Source organism: Austrofundulus limnaeus, unplaced genomic scaffold (assembly GCF_001266775.1).
Source record: "Austrofundulus limnaeus strain Quisiro unplaced genomic scaffold, Austrofundulus_limnaeus-1.0 Scaffold1880, whole genome shotgun sequence".
In the NCBI taxonomy this organism is placed as follows: Eukaryota; Metazoa; Chordata; class Actinopteri; order Cyprinodontiformes; family Rivulidae; genus Austrofundulus; species Austrofundulus limnaeus.
In genome coordinates, this window is record NW_013954282.1 from 1 (window position 1) to 18,948 (window position 18,948).

Consider the following 18,948-nt stretch of genomic DNA (forward strand, 5'->3'; position numbering starts at 1 on the left):
CTTTAGAGCAAACAGCCCTAATAAGACTAGAAGGTAGCACACATAAAATGCCAAAGTCAAGATCCAAACTAATTTTCCTTCTGGTTGATTTTTATTTATTTAAATATTTTTTAAAATAAACTTTCAGACAGGAAGCAGATAACTCTGTAAACTGAAACATTTCTTTGGTTTTAGGCGCTTTATTGTTCAAACATCCCGTTTCCCATCAGTCAACTTTAAAACAAGCCAGCTTTCTGAACCATCCCGTCCTGTGGTCCTGATGAGAGGCGGGGGTTCTGCGCATCCCGTCTCCCATGGCAACCTGATAGATCAGCTCCATCAATAATCACGTTATTAGAAAGCGCGGGAGGCTTTCGGGTCAGTGATGTCAGCGCTCTGTGGTGGTCTGCGCCCGCTTGCCTGCGTGTGTGTGTGAGCGCGTGCGCGAGTTCACCTTGCGCTGAGAGTGAGCTGGGATGTTTCGGGGAGGTGGGGATGACGCTTTGTCATTGAGGAGCTCAGCAGCAGCAGCAGCAGCAGCAGCAGCTTCAGTCCGGCACGTCCGACGCTCAGCATGCTGCATCCTGATGCGCTCCCCTCCGCTCTCACCTGGATCTGCACGCGTCTCTCCCCTCTCCTCTCCCGTCAGCGTGTCTGTGTGGTCGCAGCGGGGAGCCCGCTGTTGACTCATCCCGATGTTTGAGCCGGAGGAGAGCGGCACGTCCCGAGAGTCAGAGAGGATCCGACCCGTCCTGCGGAGGCGCCGCCACCGCTTCGCCTTCGGCTGCAGCCCAGCTGTGTGAGCTTCACCCCGCCGCGCGCTCACGGGCTGTCTTCTTCTCTTCTCCAACATGGAAAAATTCCAGTCTTCCATGCGCAAACGGCTCTACAGCCTGCCGCAAAACATTGCGCAAAAGCCCACGGGGGCGGACTGCGAAGGGGACGGCGGCGACAAGGACACCGGGAGGAAAAGTATTCGCCTAAAACATTTGTCCTCCGTGTCTCCTGCCAGCAGTTGCAGGAGCATCGAGGAGGCCAGGAGCGAGGACTTGGACAGGGACGTCACTGTGAGGACCAACTTGAACGGGGACTGCCGCTTTTTCCGGAGCAGCATCTCCTCCATCACCGGACGGCACCCCGCCGGCTCGGATCCGGCGGAGCAGCGGCGCCTCCTCCCCGAGGCTGACGCCGGGGCCAGTGAGAGTTTGCCCGGGGAGCATCGTGGCCCCGGGGCCCTGCAGCAGCAGCAGCAGCGGCTGATGGGAGGGCTGCTCGCCGTGGCCGGGCAGCCGTCCGTGTTTGACCAGCCAACTTTTATCAAGTTGGAGGGCACGGAGCAGATCATCCCTGAAGATGAGAGGCTGTACCAGGCGGGCTTCATGCACCGCCAGTTCGGGGCCATGCTCCAGCCGGGTGTCAACAAGTTCTCCCTGCGGATGTTGGGGAGTGAGCGGGCCGTGGAGCACGAGAGGGAGCGTGTCAAGTCCGCGGGCTTCTGGATCATCCATCCTTACAGTGACTTTAGGTAATTTATCTACTGCAGGGGTCCCTCTGATGATAAAACACCCTCAACTTATTAAAACAACACATATTTGTGTATAATGTGTGTAACGAATCTTACAGCAGTGATTACCAAACTATGGCCCACGGGCCAAATCCAGCACAGACAGATCACTTTCGGCCCACTTGGGTTGGTGTGGGAGGAGTAGGAACCCACGCACAAGCTAAGATTAAAGAAATTAAAAATTGGGATTGGGCCAGTTATATGATATTTTAAGATATTTTACATGCATCTATATGTTTTTAAAATGCATTGAGCCCAGTTTGATCAGTTTTACCAGTAAGAGTTAGAGTCGTCCTAAGAGTTTACTATCAGTTTCATAATTCATTTGCAGGATCTTAAACTTTTTCACACTGATCCAGACTTTTTAAAGCTTTAGGCTTCCATAAGTGAAGCTAAAATATTAGTTTGTATAATTATTTAATAAGGCTGCTTGCAGTGCTTAAGTTTGTGCATTAATGTTGTCAAGTCTTAAATTTGTATAAAACAATTTCCTTGTCCTATTACCTCATTATTCCTCATTTACATAACATTTTGTCAGTGCATGGGGCAAAAATCACGAACAAAACTTTCATTCGAACAAAAACAAGAGGATTTTAGTTGAATAAAAAAGCATGGCGCCATGAATGTCAACGTAAAGGTTAACTTGGGGTAACTTTAAGCCTCCAACCAATAAACCTCAATGCTGAAATACATGCTTGCTTGATGGAAATTACATTTATCCTCAAAAAATAACCTCAGGCTTTAAAGCTGCGAGACTTTGGAAGCATAATAATAATAATAATAATAATAATAATAATTATAAATTCTGGCCCCAGAGTAAATTTTGTTTATGATCTATCCAATAGACTAAACATTTTGTACATTAATTAACTTTTGAATAGAAATGATTTCTGCATATTAACATAGCAACAAATGCAAACTCTTCCAACATTTTAGCTATTTTGTGTTTAAAAAAACATCCCTCTTTCCTTTGACTTGAACATGAGATATATTTTTTAAATAGGCACATAAAGCCCTTTTCATTTAATTCATGATCCATCAAAACTAAACTTATAACATCTTAATTTACTTCCCCACTGGAGCATCTCTGTATGCAGACCAGTGTACAACTGGGATTTTCACGATATATAACCTTGAGGCTCACTGTCATCCCATTCTATGCTGATGTGTGTCACTGCAGAATTTTTCCACTCATCCGAATTGCACTTTTTTTCTCTTAACCCAGGGCAGTGGATTACAGAGAGTGTAGCAGGGGGCTTGGAAATGGTGTAATCAAAATAGGGTAACATGACCATTGAAGATATTAGAAGCACACATCAGTGGAGATTATTACGGCACAATTAGTCTAATGGAGCAGAGATGGTGTGGACGGGGAGGGGACACGCAGTGAAACACAGACAGAGAAATGGATATAGAGAGAGAGAACATGGGAGAGGGAAAAAAAGAGATTGAAAATGATGGGAGGAATCAGGGCATCCAGCTGTTAACTCTGACTGCCGGGCGGATGAGGTGTCATTACTTCCTGCAGGGTTTGGGTCATGCTTTGAGCAGGGGGGCAGTTTTAGGCTCTTAGAGTCTCTTTCTAAGTTGCAACACTAAAGATTATTCTGGGATTTTTTTATTTGTTGTTTTTTTTGTCACTGCAAGTGTAGCAATGTGGACATTCATCTCAGCACTTTATGATCCATCCATCCATCACCTCCCTGTTTGTTTGGTCTGGTTCAGGAGTAACCACTGCCCTGTGTAAAAGCTTTCTGAGAATGAAGGAGGTGACAAACCGAACTGGCATGCTTTGTAAATATGGTTAATATGATTGCTGGTGGACCTAAGCCACAGTACAGGTGTGTGTTAAGCCACTGAGCTGCATGCAGGCTGTTACGCCTCAGCTGCTCTCTGGCAGCAAGAGATAAATATCTGTAGTGCAAATGTGATCCCTTTTTTTTTTCAGCTGTCCTGATTGATCTAAGCTCCTTTCACCATTTTAAGCCTAGCTGTGTTCACTTTGCTTTTGTAACTCCTGTGACTTTCTGCTATCTCAACATGGTCACACTCAGAACCAAAATGGTGCCCGGTTCTTCTGACTGTCCTGAAAAAAAATTTTTTTTAATGTTGGAAAGTAATTTTTAATATATATATAATAATGAGCTGCATGATATTGGTGGTCTGCACAGAATGGCAGTAATGCTCTGTCCTCTTCAGACCTTAAACAAATATTTATTTATTTCATCCAGCTGTTCCCGTGTTCTGCAGCACTGGTGACGTGTGCAGAGCCGTAATGCTAACTACTTAACATCTGGCTGATGGGAGCTGACTTCTGGAGAATGACATGGATTCCCAGGAGATAACGGTGGATTTAGCTAGAGAGAGGGGGACGCGCAATTAGGACCAGTGTGTCAGCGCGGAGACAACGGGCAGATGTAGAGAGAAATGCAAATGCTTTGTTTGGCAGAGAACAACAGAAAGCTGATTAGGACAAATGGTCACCCTGCTCCTGCTGCGTTTATTTCCCACTTTTAACTGATGTTTCCATGTAAAGGTTTGGTGTTTAAGTCACTGGTGGAAGCGTGGTAGAGACTCTGAATGCTTTTCCACTTGTGGAAGCTGAATGGAGGCTATTTTTACTGATCAGGTTGGGAATTCAAACTCAACAACCACTGATGGACTTTTAAGTAAAAACTTTAATATCACGGCTGATCTTGCTTTGATCCTAACTTTTCTGCTGGGATGAATAAATATTTGAGGGTCTCTCCCATTACCTTTTTAGTGTCACAGCCACACTTACAGCTGTAATATAATTTATTTTTATCATGAGACTATACAATCATGGGGAAAACTATTTAAAATTAACATTAAGTGTACAAAAATTGCACAATATTTTCCATCTTTAAACTAAAGTGGAAGCCTAAAGCTGCATGTGAAAAACAGATTTCATGCAGCCAGGTGCTCCTGATCAAATGTATTGATTAATCGATCATCATCACCTAAAAAAAGAGCAGTTTTTGCAGTTTCATGGAGCATACAGGTGTTTACTGCAATGCCAAGGAGGAGTGACATCAGCAAGGAGTGGGCAAAAGTTCAGTGGTTCAGATCATTGCTGAAAAAAAAACAACTAAACAAGAGCTCCATCTCAGATTGTAGTCTTTGTTTAATGAGTTAAAGTTCCTGACGATGCAGATAAAAAAAAACTCTGAATGAGCTGCAGGATATTTGGTAGAAAATTATTTGGACAGATGAGACCAAAGTTTGTTCATCATTATCACAAAAAGTAACTGCTGAATATCAACCCAAACGTCCCATCTCTTACAGCACACGGGTGCAGCAGTGATGCTTTGGGCTTGTTTTGTCATTGAGTTGACCACAAACTCCTCTGCAGACCAAAGCATCGTAAAATCAAATGTGAGGCCATCTGTCCAACAGCTGAAGCTTGGACCAAACTGGGTCATGATGCAAGAGGACAAACACAGCAGCAAATCTACAACTGTCCAGTTAAAGTCCAAGGAACCATGGAAAGCAGACTGACACGAGGAGCTTGAATTGAAAAATAAAGGATTTATTTATAGAATACAGAAAGGCTGAGGTGGCAGCAAAAAACCAGAAGAACTAAGATGACACAGAGAACTGAACATGAGCTCAACAGTGCCAGGCTGATGTGTGAAGGGAGCTGAAGGTCCATATGGACTGGGCTGATGAGAGGATTAGCTGCAGCTGTGACAGTGAAACAGGTGTAAGTGAGTGCGGTGGGCAGAAGGAATCAGAAACTAGAAAAAGAAGTGACACAGAGGAACACAGAAAATACAACAAAATAAACTTTAAACCCATTCAGTCCTGACATAAATAGCATAGTGAAATCTGTTGTGTTTTTTGTACACAGGGTGTGAAACTAAAATAATTTCAGAACCTGGTTATGACCGGATCACTTTTTATTTTTCAGTCTTTTTCCCCATGCTTTCTGTTTTGTTTTGTATCTTTTACAGGAACATACTGTACATGTATTTAGCAACAGCCCTGGTCCATTTTTAGCAGAAGCGAGAGGATGTTTTAGGGATTTTCCTTTTATTCTCAATTTGTATCTTTGTCCCTGCCCAGAACGTGTTGAAACATCAATGACTCAGTGAGGCTGCATGTTGGTGGTTTCTGTTTGTAACAACATACAGCACTTCACACACCCCACATTCACAGTTCACTCCATCTGGTTTACATTCTTTATTCTTAGATACCGTGAGCACCGGTCCTGCTGTGGTCCTGATGCTGACCCTGTAGGTGTACCAGGCTTCGGTCCTGTCGTGGTCCTGATGCTGACCCTGTAGTACCAGGCTCTCACTGAATCAATTAGAGGTTAATGAGGTTCCTAAAATTGACCTGACATGCAATCACATTGGGATTGCCTGAATGCAAATTGGGGCTGATAAATAAACGTTTTTCCACATTTATGCTGCTAATAGCATGGATGGATGGATGGATGGATGGATGGATGGATGGATGGATGGATGAGTGAGGCAAAAAAGAATTTGATCAAATAAGAACAGACTGATGCCACTTTTAAATTAGTAAACAGGGGAAAGGTTATTAAGATATGTGTTAAATTAAATGAACAGCTATAAATGATGAGGTTTGTTTCATGCAAATCAATATTTTTTCCAGTTTTAATTTTTTAGCCTGGCACTGAATTGCATGTTTTGTTTTTTGTCCAATCAATCTTTTTTATTTTCTTACAGTTTTAGACCGAATCAATTTGTTTCCATAGTTTCTGCTCGTTCTGACCTTATTCTGCTGGCTTTTGAGTCACACTCTGTTGTTGGTCACCAGTAAGTTCATTTCTGTTTTATAGTCACCACAGGCAATTTATTTTCTGTCTGCACACAAACACATCTCACACAGATTTCTGTAAGAGAAATGTTCTGTGAACTGTCCTGGTTTGTAGCAGGTTTTGTTGAATCTGCTCATTATTATAACAACTGAATCTTGAACAAAAAAATCAGAGCCTGATGGACTTTTTGTACAGTTTCCTGAAAGGATTTTGTTGTGAGTTTACTTTGTATAAATTAATAGAACTGAAATGAAACTAACAAGTCATCTCATCCATCCATCCATCCATCCATCCATCCATCCATCCATCCATCCATCCATCCATCCATCCATCCATCCATCCATCCATCCATCCATCCATNCATCTCATCCATCCATCCATCCATCCATCCATCCATCCATCCATCCATCCATCCATCCATCCATCCATCCATCCATCCATCCATCCATTGCTGACTTGGCACAAACATGAACATAAATCAGAAAATGCTCTGTTAGCAAGTAGAACAAATAATTTTATTAAAATCATGTCAGTTTTAGAAAATAATATATCTCTTTGGAAATCTTGGCAAATCTTTCTACCAAAATGTGTTGAAAGTAGTTGTTTGTGTCTCTGTGTGTGTTAAGTCGTCTGTGATGTAAGCAAAACATCTTCTGAACCACTGAATGGATTTTAACAATAAAAAAACTCTTAGGAAGAAATCAACAGATGTACAGCTACAACTAATTAACATTTGGAGTCGACACAGTTCATGATGACAGCTCCATCTAATCAACTTTAGCAAACACAAAAACGTCTATATTTCAGTTCAGTTTTTATAAACACTGAGCTGAAGTTTGGTATGGTAGTAGCCAAGGTATTGCATGTAATTACACACACATTATCATGGGTGATGGCAAGATGGAGCAGGAGGTAGATTAAAGGATTGGGGTCTCAGTATTAGATGCTTTGGTCAGTTGTAGTGAAGGAGTTTGGTTAAAAAGGCAAAGCTCTACAGTATATTTCCTGGTCCATCTTTGTTCCAACCCTCACCTGTGGTCATGGGGCGTGGATCATGACCAAAAGAACGAGATCCCGGATACGAGAGGCTGATGAGCTTCCTTCGTAGGGTGGCTGGGCTCAGCCTTAGGGATATGGTGAAGAGCATCAGAAGAGGTTGATTGAGGTGGTTCAGACATTGGATTAGGACGCCTTCCTTTGGAGGTTTTCTGGGCACACTCCTGGGAAGAGATCCTGGGGCAGACTCAACTCTCTGAAGGGATTACCATCTCTGGCCTAGAAGGGCCTCAGGATCCCCCAGGAGGAGCTGGAAGTTGTTGCTGGGAAGATTGATGTCTAGGTTTCACTCGTGGACCTGTTGCCCCCATGACCCAATAATGGATAAGCTGTATAAATGGAGATAGATTCCATCTAATTTTGTTTTCAGAATTTTAACAAACAGGTCAAAACTCTTATTTTTTTAGTAACATTCTTGCAGGAACAGCAGTGGGTGATTTTAAATTGGTTTTCAGTTGTTTGATGGCTGTGTTTTGGCATTATAATGCAACTTTCCATCAAGATCACAGTTACAAAAAGTGAACTTCCTGTATTATCGTGCTGCAGGCCTTTTTTGGTTTGATGATTCTGTGTTTTATCTTGTGTCAAATCATACAAACAACAACAAGAGTCCATTTTTGCTCCTACGACCAGCAGTCCAGCTTATTTCTTGCCTGTGTTTCAGGTTCTACTGGGACCTGACCATGCTGCTGCTGATGGTGGGAAACCTCATCATCATTCCCGTGGGCATCACCTTCTTCAAGGACGAGCACACGCCGCCCTGGATCGTCTTCAACGTGGTGTCGGACACCTTCTTCCTCCTGGACCTGGTCCTCAACTTCCGCACCGGCATCGTCAAGGAGGACAACACGGAGATCATCCTGGACCCGCAGCAGATCAAGATCAAGTACCTGAAAGGCTGGTTTGTGGTGGACTTTGTCTCCTCCATACCCGTGGACTACATCTTCCTCATCGTGGAGACTCGCATTGACTCTGACTTTTACAAGACGGCCCGGGCGCTGAGGATCGTCCGCTTCACCAAGATCCTCAGTCTGCTGCGGCTGCTGCGCCTCTCCAGGCTCATCCGCTACATCCACCAGTGGGAGGAGGTAGATCCAGATGATGTTCAGAAAGAGCTTCATTCTTCAGACTCTTTACTCACATCAAGAAAAAACTCAAAATGATGATAGGGACACGGTGAAAATAATGTTTTATTTTAGAATCTTTTCCCCTCAGAATTCTTGAGAAAAAAATGTGAGATTTTTTATTTTCAGATTTCTGACTTTGAACTTAAAATCTTGGAATTCTAAGATTAAAGTCAGAATTCTGATGATTTTTCTCAGACTTCTAATTTAAAATTCAGAGCTTGAAAATTCTGAGATTAGTCAGAATCCTGCCTTTAATTTTAGAATTCTGACTAATCTCAGAACTTCGACGTTAATTTCAAAATTCGAATAAAAAAATCAGATTTCTGATGACCTTTCTCAAAATTCTATCTTCAAACTCAGAATACTGATTAATCTCAGAAATACACATTTAATCTCATAATCTGGGTGAGATAAAAACAGATTTCTGAGAGCAAAGTCAGATATATAATCTCAGAATTAGAATTTTTATCTTTGAGTTCTGAGATCAAAGTCAGAATAAAAAAATGAAAAAATAAAATCACTGTTGTCCTAATTGTCGTCCGTACAAAACTGTTGCTCCTGTCTTTTAAAACATGGAAGGTTTTCACATCCTTCAGTTGCAGCTTTGACATCTTTTTTTTCTTGTTATTTTACCAAATTATTATTCCATTTTTTTAATTTTTGCTTTATGCTACTAAAACAACAAAACACTATTCGTTGTTGCTACACAATATATTGTCTATCTTTTGACACAAACATGTACACACAGTCAGCTTAGTAAGTAGATTTTTAATGCATTATCTTTCTTTTCTAATTCCAGCAGTGACTCCTTGACATCTGCCTGTTTTCAGTGCAGATGGTTCCACAGCCCTGAAACACAATTCGCTGCTGTTAGAAAAGATTAATTGTGGTCTGGTGGAGGTCGACTGTATTTGTCTGCACACCCTGCCGTTAATGTAAATTTCAAAACCCCAGGTTGCTCACGAGGAAGTAAAAATATTGTAGTTTTTTTTCCTCCCCCCCCCTTTAAATCTTAACTTTCACTGTCCGTGTTTTCCCTCCGCCGCAGGTTTTCCACATGACGTACGATCTTGCCAGTGCCATGGTGCGGATCATGAACCTGATTGGCATGATGCTGCTGCTGTGCCACTGGGATGGCTGTCTGCAGTTCCTGGTGCCGATGCTGCAGGACTTCCCTCCTGACTGCTGGGTCACCAGAAACAAGATGGTGGTAAGTGGATTAGGCCAAATGTGTTCCTGTCAAAGCTGCACACGAATCATGTGAAGACTTTATTATATATCAGCTTGAGTGTGCAGTGTGTGTGTGTGCATGTGTGTGTGCGTATTAACAACAACAGAGCTGTCCACTTACATATTTTAAGTGGTTTGCGTCACTCACACTGCAGCTTTCTCATTAATAAGAAGCACATATTAGGATTTATTCATCCATTTTCTTTACTTGGTTCTCCATTCTGGGTCACAGAGTTCCGGTGCCTCTAGCAGTCACTGTGGGGGGACACCCTGCCCTGGACAGGTCTCTGGTGCATCATAAAGACACACTGAGGCAAATGAGTCAACCATTAACTCTCTCAACCACATTTAGGGATAGCCTAGAGGTACCAGTTAGCCTAACATGCGTATTTTTTACAACACAGCAATGTTCTACAAACAGCCTCAGACCCACAAAATAAAAGCTGCAGAGACTTGTGTAGTGGTCACCTAGGGGTGGAATAAACATACCACTACACTTGTAACAACTATTCCTGGTTAAAGTGCACAAACTGTACTAAAAGTTTTATTTACAAAGTCAGCTATCATATTATTTTTTAATTATTTATGCTTGCTGTTTTTAATCTCTTAAAAACAATTTAGGCTAAATATGCTGTTGGTGATCAGTTTTAAAGTTGATGTAATCTTTGTAGATCTACAGATCCACAACTCCACATTTTATGACCCACGATGGAGTCCAGACCCCAACTTTGGAAAAGTACTGAGATGGGGAAAGTGTCCTCATCAGAGACTTTAAAGTGATCTTTTGACGTGGGGTTCTGATCACTTTATGTCTTACCTGTTGTAGATCGTTCTATGACTGAACCCATGAGCTAATGGCAGGTCTGAGTGGATTCTAAAAACCTGACAACCCTAATCTAAAAATAAAAGAAAAATCTAAAGCAAAACAAAAACTGCTTTAGAAACATTTACACATCAGTTTTACATTCTATGGTTATTTACATTAATTAATTACTGTGGTTAATTGTAAGCAGAAGCAGCTGGCTGTAGCACTTCCTGTGCAGCCTGGAGCACTTCTAGCTGGGATATCATAATATTTCTGGAATAATTGTGCTATATGAGATCTATTGTTATGTCAAAGCTTAAAAAATATAATTTTTGAATCATAAATAACTTTAATGTAATCCACTTTAGTCTGGACTCTGCTCATCAGTCTGGTCAGAATTAAACTCTTTTTTATTATTCCTAACAAACAGTTGAAAACATACATTATTTTATTACTAAATGTTCTTACATGCAATGATTTATGACCATATGTTTATTAAAGTTTGCAGCAAAGCTAAAGTAGAAAAAGGGAACATAATCCGTCACAGAGTTTGGGTTTATAAATAAACAGTTGATGATGGTTTGTGACGGTCAGAGCCTCTGAGGAGAATGAAGAGCTCAGAAAGCTACAGATGTGATGCAAGCTTCTTCTTTCCTCCTCCACATCCCTTCCAGAACGACACTTGGGGTCAGCAGTACTCCTATGCCTTGTTCAAAGCCATGAGTCACATGTTGTGCATCGGCTATGGCCTCTACCCCCCCATCGGCATGGGTGACGTCTGGCTCACAATCCTCAGCATGATCGTGGGCGCTACCTGCTTCGCCATGTTTGTGGGCCATGCCACGGCACTCATCCAGTCTCTGGACTCCTCCAGGAGGCAGTACCAAGAAAAGGTGGGAGTTTGTTTCTTCTCTGGCTCATGTTTTTTTTTTAGATTCAACTTATTTTAAAGCAGCAGTGGAATGGGAATAAACTGTGTAGGTACAATATTTTAGACTGGCACTGTGCATAAAAATAGTTCATGAAATTGTTTTGTTTCTGAGTGGAGCTGCAGTGTTACAACACTGCTATTATTCTCAAAGCCGACACTAGGGAGGGACCAGAGGGGGCGATGCCCTCGCCTATTAATTTACTGCCCCCCACCACTGATCCCCCTGGCCAGACAGTCCTATATGTAATTTGTCTTTGCAAATTATCTTCAACCAGTGGATAAAGTCTAATTAAACTGAGAAAATAATCTTTGATTATTTATAGATTTGTTAACCTTTGAAGTCAACCTGATTCAAGATGGCCGTCACACCTGATCAGACTTAGCAAACACAAAAATGGCTCCAGCTCCGTCAATTATACAGAAAATAAACTCAAATTTGGTATGGTCATAGCTGAGAGTCATTACCAACTTTGAGTGCTAATAGATTTTGTAAGAATTTTATTTAAAACTTCTCCCTGCAAGGCATCCGGCTGTAAGATATTTTGTGACTGATTAACTAAATTTAAGATGCACGCTTGTTATTTTACAATTGTAAGAAGTTACTTGAGACAGTGAGAGAATCAACAAGTCTACATTGTTTTATTGTTTGTTTCTAGAATTTACTTCCTTGTTTACTACGCCATCTTATCCGGGGTGTGACCAGGTTTTCAATAAACTGTTGGAACACGTGATCCAGTTCCATTTTACAGAGTCACCTATGTGAGGGAGGGGGATTTGGGTAATGGACCAAATCTGAGTTACTTGTGGTAAATATGTACGTCTGTAAATAAATATTCAAGTCTGAGAATTGGATTGATCTCCTGCACATAATTTGGTCTCTCATTTGTACATAATCTTTCAGAGTGATATGTATTCTTTCAAGAAAGGTTTGTTTTAAATATGAATATTCATTTAGGGGAGGAGCCTCAATGAGTTGTGACTGTGCTGTTCTTAGTGTCTTACTGTCAAATGTAAAGTAAAAATATACAGAGATTAGTGCTCTAACTACCTCACTGCAGTATTTTTAAAATATCCTGTATATAGTAGCAGTATTATGGAACAACTACATTATACCAACTACAGTTACAGCTTTTGGTTTTGGGTTGTCACCCCAACAGAGATCCTTGAAAACATTCTGGATGTGCCCCCTGCTCATACTGACACTAAAAATCTGACAGAGCATTTCATGCAGAGCAGAACTGATGAGAACAATAACCTTTTTTTTAATAAACCTGCTTCAAATCAACCTTAACGCACACAGGTGGCCCAGCAGGGCACTCTGGTGATAAAAAAAGCCCAGTCAGCAAATAAGACAAACCATCAAGGAAGAGAGGAAAAAAATCTGTTGGATGCTGGAGCCACTGATGTGATGGATAAAAAGAGACAGATATGGCCCAGATTTAATAAAACCAAAGCAGATGCTTGTGGCAGGAGATGCCATCCATGCACGCTTTTTTTTTTTTTTGCTGTGATCTCCTCCTGATGCTCTGGCTGCTGGAGTACACCGCTGAAGGACACAGTGCTTAATGTCATTAGCTGCAGCCTGCAGAGCGCAACTGTAATTGTCAGATGGGGCCGAGCCACAGTTTCACTGCGAGCAGGTTTCACAGATGGCCTGACAGTTGACTGTTAACATAATGAGACACATTACAGTCCACCTCTGAGCCAGCACATCAATCAGGTTAATATATCCATTCTGACATGACTTTGCATTTTGTCTTTGCAACAAAAGGCGGCCGCGTTAATCTCGCCGCCGTTTTTCACCTGCACGTTAATTCGGACGGTTTGATCCATGGCGACCGGCTGAGCCCTTCTTGTCTCCTTGCCTGCAGTACAAACAAGTGGAGCAGTACATGTCTTTCCACAAGCTCCCCGCCGACATGCGGCAGAGGATCCACGACTACTACGAGCACCGGTACCAGGGAAAGATGTTCGACGAGGAGAGCATTCTGGAGGAGCTGAACGAGCCGCTGAGAGAGGTCAGAGGTCATCGATAACTAACATTTCACCTTCTTATTTAAAATGAAATAAAATAGATTCTATAATTTGTAAATATATACCAGGAGCATCCTTGTTTCCAAATGATACACAGATATAAAAAACATGATATAATCCAATTTGGCTGCCTTACTTTCCATGATAATGTTAATTGTCATGTAATCTGATTAGTAACGGCCGTATGAGGGCAGAGAACCTTATTAACTCAGCTCTAAGCTGCTTTTATAATGATTGAAATGTACACACGTAGCAGCCCAGGCGTGGGGAAGGCCTCCTGAAAAATAGCAAACTGATAATGAGGCTTCTCCGTTTCTCCCGCAGGAAATCATCAACTTTAATTGTCGCAAACTGGTGGCCTCCATGCCCCTGTTCGCCCACGCCGACCCCAACTTCGTCACCTCCATGCTGACCAAGCTGCGCTTTGAGGTCTTCCAGCCGGGCGACTACATCATCCGAGAGGGCACCATCGGCAAGAAGATGTATTTCATCCAACACGGCGTGGTCAGCGTCCTGACCAAGAGCAACAAAGACACCAAGCTGACGGACGGCTCTTACTTCGGAGGTGAAGCCCCCCCGGCAGCGCGGCCCATCCTCTTCCTCTCATAACGCGTGCAGAGAGGGGTGGTGATCGTGAAGATTTGTTTTGATTTAGTTTGCGCAGGCACTCAACAGATTAACCCCCCCCCGAACCGTCGCAGCTGGTTTCAAATCGTCATCTCCTTAAAAGGGACTAAGAGGAGCAGAGCTTTGCGATCTCTGAGTCCATCTGTGGAGTTCTGCCCTTTTTGTTTAAAGCTGAAATCCAGAACTTTCCATTTGTTTTCCGCCTCAGGTTGCGTCACCGCCGACCTGTTGTCTGCACGCAGCTGTGCAGCAAAGTGACATGCCGTTAAATATTACTATAACCTCGACTTTTGGTTTATATAACAAAGTGTAGTGAAACTATTATTAAACAGCGGCGCACATTTCAGGTTAAACATATATTTTTATGTAATTTTAGGCCCATCGACTCATGAGAAGTCAAACCTCATGTTTTTACTCGTACTGATTGCATGGAATTGACAAAAATCACAAGAAAAAGACAGTTTTGCTACATTCTCAAAATGCCCTGTTCTTAAAGAAAGTATTTCGTGTATCGCAGTTGTAGTTTTTAAAAATGGTGCATTTTTTTTTTATTTTCCATTGTAGCGGACATGAGGTCAGAACAAACTGTAAGCTGCAGAAACTGCATCAAGTTCTCCTGCATATCTTGCATAAGAAGCAGGAAATGATTATATAACGCCTCATATTAACCATCCCTCGTTTTTGTTTAATCCCTGCTGTTAATACCTGTCTTAGACCCTGCAGAAAATCTGATAAAGATGCGGAACAAACATTTTAACTTTCTGGACCCCCTCCCCCCCTCTGCTTGCAGAAATCTGCCTGCTGACTCGAGGCAGGAGGACGGCCAGCGTGCGAGCGGACAACTACTGCCGGCTGTACTCTCTGTCTGTGGACAACTTCAACGAGGTCTTGGAGGAATTCCCCATGATGAGGAGGGCGTTTGAGGCCGTGGCTCTCGACCGCCTGGACCGCATCGGTGAGTTGTTTACAAAAAAAAGGATGAAGAATTCAGGCCTGAAAACTGAAGCCAATAAACGGCTTAAAGTAAACTTCAAGGCCTTTATAATAAATAAATCTTATCGCAGGCACCTGATTGGCAGCACCTGGTGGTACCAGAAGCTCAAAACAAGTGTCAATAACAACAGAATAAGCTGTTTGGCAGAAGATTTGGCAAAGTTTTGCACAACCCACATACTCAGCTCTACTGCACATCCCACAAATGCATGTTCCTTACAAATGTGGCGTCAATTTAAAGGAAATTTAATAGGCTTTTCAACGATATAAGATTTATTGCCAAGGAGCATTGTTTCATCAAAGAAAAAAAATCTACTAAACAATTTTTAAAATTTTTTTTGTGATAAGTTTATATAAAATATAAGGTTTTGTATCACTTGTTAGTTTTCTTTAAGTATTTTGCTTTAACCTATAAAATGATTTTCTTCAGTGCAGAAAATAAAACTTGAAATATATAGTTTAGGAATATAAATCTAGTAAGTCTCCCAAAATTAGGAAGACCATCCAACCACCTTTTTGTTTTTTTTTAATGTGGTTTTGACTCAAGTTTCTTGAGGAAAAAATAAGTTTTTTGATTTCTGTTTTTTAATTACACTATTGATAATATAATTGTTATTTTAAGTCTTTGTATTCTTACATTTTTAATTGAAGACAGTTTTATTTGTTGAGCCTCGTTCCATTTTGACAAACAAAACTTTTGGTGGAAAATATTTTTATTCCTAATCCTGACTCTCTCTCACAAGTGGAACGTTAATCTGCAGGTTGCATTTACTAATCGTCACTTTTTTTTCATCTCTTCCAACAATGTTGATGATATTCAGTTTTGGATGTTTGATTAGTGTGGCAACTTTGGTCAGTGAAGAAAATCAACTCATGTTTTACTGTTTGATATTTGGAAGAGTTAACCAGTTAAGTTTTTTTATCGCATTTGAGGATCTTCTGCACTTATCTAATGCTGGGCTTCACATGATAAACCTTGTTCTGCTGCAGCGTGGCAGACCTCCATTTGACAAACTAGTTTTATGAGGATGTAAAATATCTGTTGTTGTGTCGTAGAAAGATACACACACACACGCACACGCACACACACACACACACACACACACACTCCTGTTGTTTGTGTCGTGTTTCAGGAGATGAGGAATGAGCTGCTCCTCTTCAAAGCCTGAACAAATCTAATCAAAATGTTGCACTGCGAGGTCCATGTTTAGTGTTAAACCTGTACTGCTCAGGAGATGAGATCCATTTATTAAAAATAATTTTATAATTTACAATTCCTTTTTTCAAACATTTGTGTATATTTGCATCAGGTACCATCTTTTCAAATGACATTTAGATCAATTTAGGGTTTTATACTGTTATTTTAACAGTAAAAACATCAGAGAACCACAGTGAGGGCCGTGTTCGTCATGTACTGTATCTGTTCAATAGTTGAGTCAAAATTTAAACTACGTTTCAAACAAATGTTTTACGAGGATAATGAAACATGTTTTTACGACTGATCTCATCAGTGTGAATCTAACCAACTTTACATGAATAAGGCATCCAGTTTTGATTCTTGTTTTTTAGGCCTGTTTGTAGAGAGTTATACATGTAAAAAATGTTTGAGAGAAAATAAACTGACTTCTAACTACAGAGCAACACAGACATTAGTAATGCATCTTGGCAAAATCTGAAACTTTAGATTTATAAAGTGGCAGCTGTATTTTAATTTGAAATGACATTTTCATCAGTGTATTCTTGCTGTTTGAAAGTGTTTCAGTTTAATAGAATTTCGTTTTAAATGAATGTTGTTATATTTGATTCTACCAGCTGGAAGAAGGTGATGCAGCCACAGATTTATTATTTTTTTTGTTTTCAGGGAAGAGGAGCTCTGTTCTTCAGCACAAAGTCCAGCATCACCAAAGTTCAGGCACACTCAACCTCCACGAGACGGAGATCATCCAAAGAATAGTCCAGCACGACCGCGACATGGCCCAATGCACGCAGCTGATCCAAACCAGCACCTCTCCGATATTAAACCCCACCGTTGCCCCTCCGTCACCCACCCCTCTCATCTGGACCCCGCTGGTCCAGGCCCCGCTGCAGGCTGCCGCCGCCACCACGCCGCTGGCTCTGGCCTTGGCTCATCACTCCACGCTGCCTCAGATCCTCCTCCACAACCCTCTGTTGCCGGGGTCGGGTCCTGCGAAGGAGCACGGCGGCCACCCAAAGAGGGTTCAGATCGGAGCCTCCAGCAGCTGCGGGTCGGGGTCTCCCACCAGCCCCGCCAGGAATAGATGTGTGGCCGAGACGCCCTCCTTGGGGTTCTCCATGCCCCATCACCTCTCCACTGGACTTTTGTCGCCCTGTCTGCCGTCGCAGCCCATCTTCACCAGCAGCCTGCAGCCGGTCACCCCTCTGACCAGTCACCCCGCCCACTGCGGTGCGGCCCCGGCTTTCCCCATCAGCCATACCACCGTCTCCTACACCTGCTCCACCCAGCTCCACTCTCAGCCCTTCCACGGCGCAATGACCTCTCCACCTTTAGGTTTGCTTCAACAGGGGGTGCCAGGGAGGCTGGTGGGACGGTTTCCAGCCCCCACCATCGGCCCTTTGATCTGCAGCTCAGTGAACCCCATCCTGAGCCAGCTGCAGCAGGCCGCCCCTTCCTCCTGCGTCCTGCAAACAAGATCCACGGCGAGCGGCGACGTGAACCTCCCACACTTCCCCATCATCACCAGCAGCCAACCCTCGTTGGGATTTAATCCTCCAGCGCCTGCCGGTGGAGCCGGAGCTGCAGGTCTTCTGGCCCAGCACACCCTGACAGGACTGCAGTCTGTTTTCCTCCCCCAGGTCCTCCCCGAGCACTCGGCCCTCGCCTCCCTGGCCCAGTACGGCTCCACCGAGGACTCCCCCAGCATCACGCCCCCCACCCACAGTCCGAGCAGACAGAGCCCCGCGAGGGGGCAGGCGGTTCACCACGGTGAGCTCCCCCGCACCTTAAGCCCCCCCAGCTCTCTGACCCATCATACCTCGTGCTCCCCTCGTGATCTTTATACCCAGGAAATAAAGACTATCTCAGGCTCTCACAGTTGTCTACACCAGGAAAGGCCTTTGGTCATGAGTGGCTCCCCAGAGGGGGCGGCGGGGGTCTTCTCCTCCCCCATGGCTGCCAGTAAACCCTACACCTCCCTCCCCAGTCAAGCTGCTCCTTCGAGTCGGACACACGCAGGTCCTGAACCTCTAAATCCGTCAGCCGCTGTCCCCTCTCCTCTTCTTAGATCTCCCACCAAAATATCCGAGCCCGAGCACAAACAGTCCAAACTTCCCTCCAACCTGTGAGCGTCGGACTCCTCCCACACCTGACGGACTCCTCCCACACCTGACAGACTCCTCCCACACCTGACCATGAGGGCCACTCCCCTTTGTTGGGAATATTTCACATGTCCGTGGCAGACGGTGTGATTTGAATCAAACTGGAGATCAGTGGTTTTGTTTTTAATTGAAGTGAATGAATGATGGAAAGAACCAGATATTTTTTCTACAGAACATAAATCTTTGAATATAAAATACAATCCAAAAGTAATGAAGGGTATATATTTAAAACCTCATGGAAATATAACTTCTCATATATATTATATTCCAACCTTATTCTGTGATTTGTTGTATTTGTTTGAAACCATGTTGTTAATTTTTTTTAGATGCAACTGTTTAGTTGAAAAGTTACGATCGAAACCAAAAATAATTGTCCACTTTTTAAAATTCTTTTTTGTTTTGTGTTTGTTTTGGACAGATGGAGGTAAAATGCAGGTC

General features: G+C 42.8%; 1 protein-coding gene across 1 annotated transcript; it reads left to right on the top strand.

Moving 5' to 3' along the window:
- Positions 1-357: 357 nt before the first annotated feature.
- Positions 358-18,707, top strand: LOC106536575 (potassium/sodium hyperpolarization-activated cyclic nucleotide-gated channel 3). The gene is made up of 8 exons (XM_014033879.1): positions 358-1,504; positions 8,071-8,494; positions 9,582-9,743; positions 11,243-11,461; positions 13,371-13,517; positions 13,858-14,098; positions 14,951-15,115; positions 17,015-18,707. Exons 1-8 carry the CDS (start codon positions 831-833, stop codon positions 18,475-18,477), a joined length of 3,495 nt encoding a protein of 1,164 aa, XP_013889333.1. The 5' UTR covers positions 358-830; the 3' UTR covers positions 18,478-18,707.
- The last annotated feature ends 241 nt before the right edge of the window (positions 18,708-18,948 follow it).

Bases quoted from the DNA above. Each gene is read 5' to 3' on its own strand.
- LOC106536575 (XM_014033879.1), top strand. From the start codon at position 831: ATGGAAAAATTCCAGTCTTCCATGCGCAAACGGCTCTACAGCCTGCCG. The intron at 8,495-9,581 runs GTAGATCCAGAT...CCTCCGCCGCAG, and splicing joins ACATCCACCAGTGGGAGGAG to GTTTTCCACATGACGTACGA. The intron at 11,462-13,370 runs GTGGGAGTTTGT...CCTTGCCTGCAG, and splicing joins GGAGGCAGTACCAAGAAAAG to TACAAACAAGTGGAGCAGTA.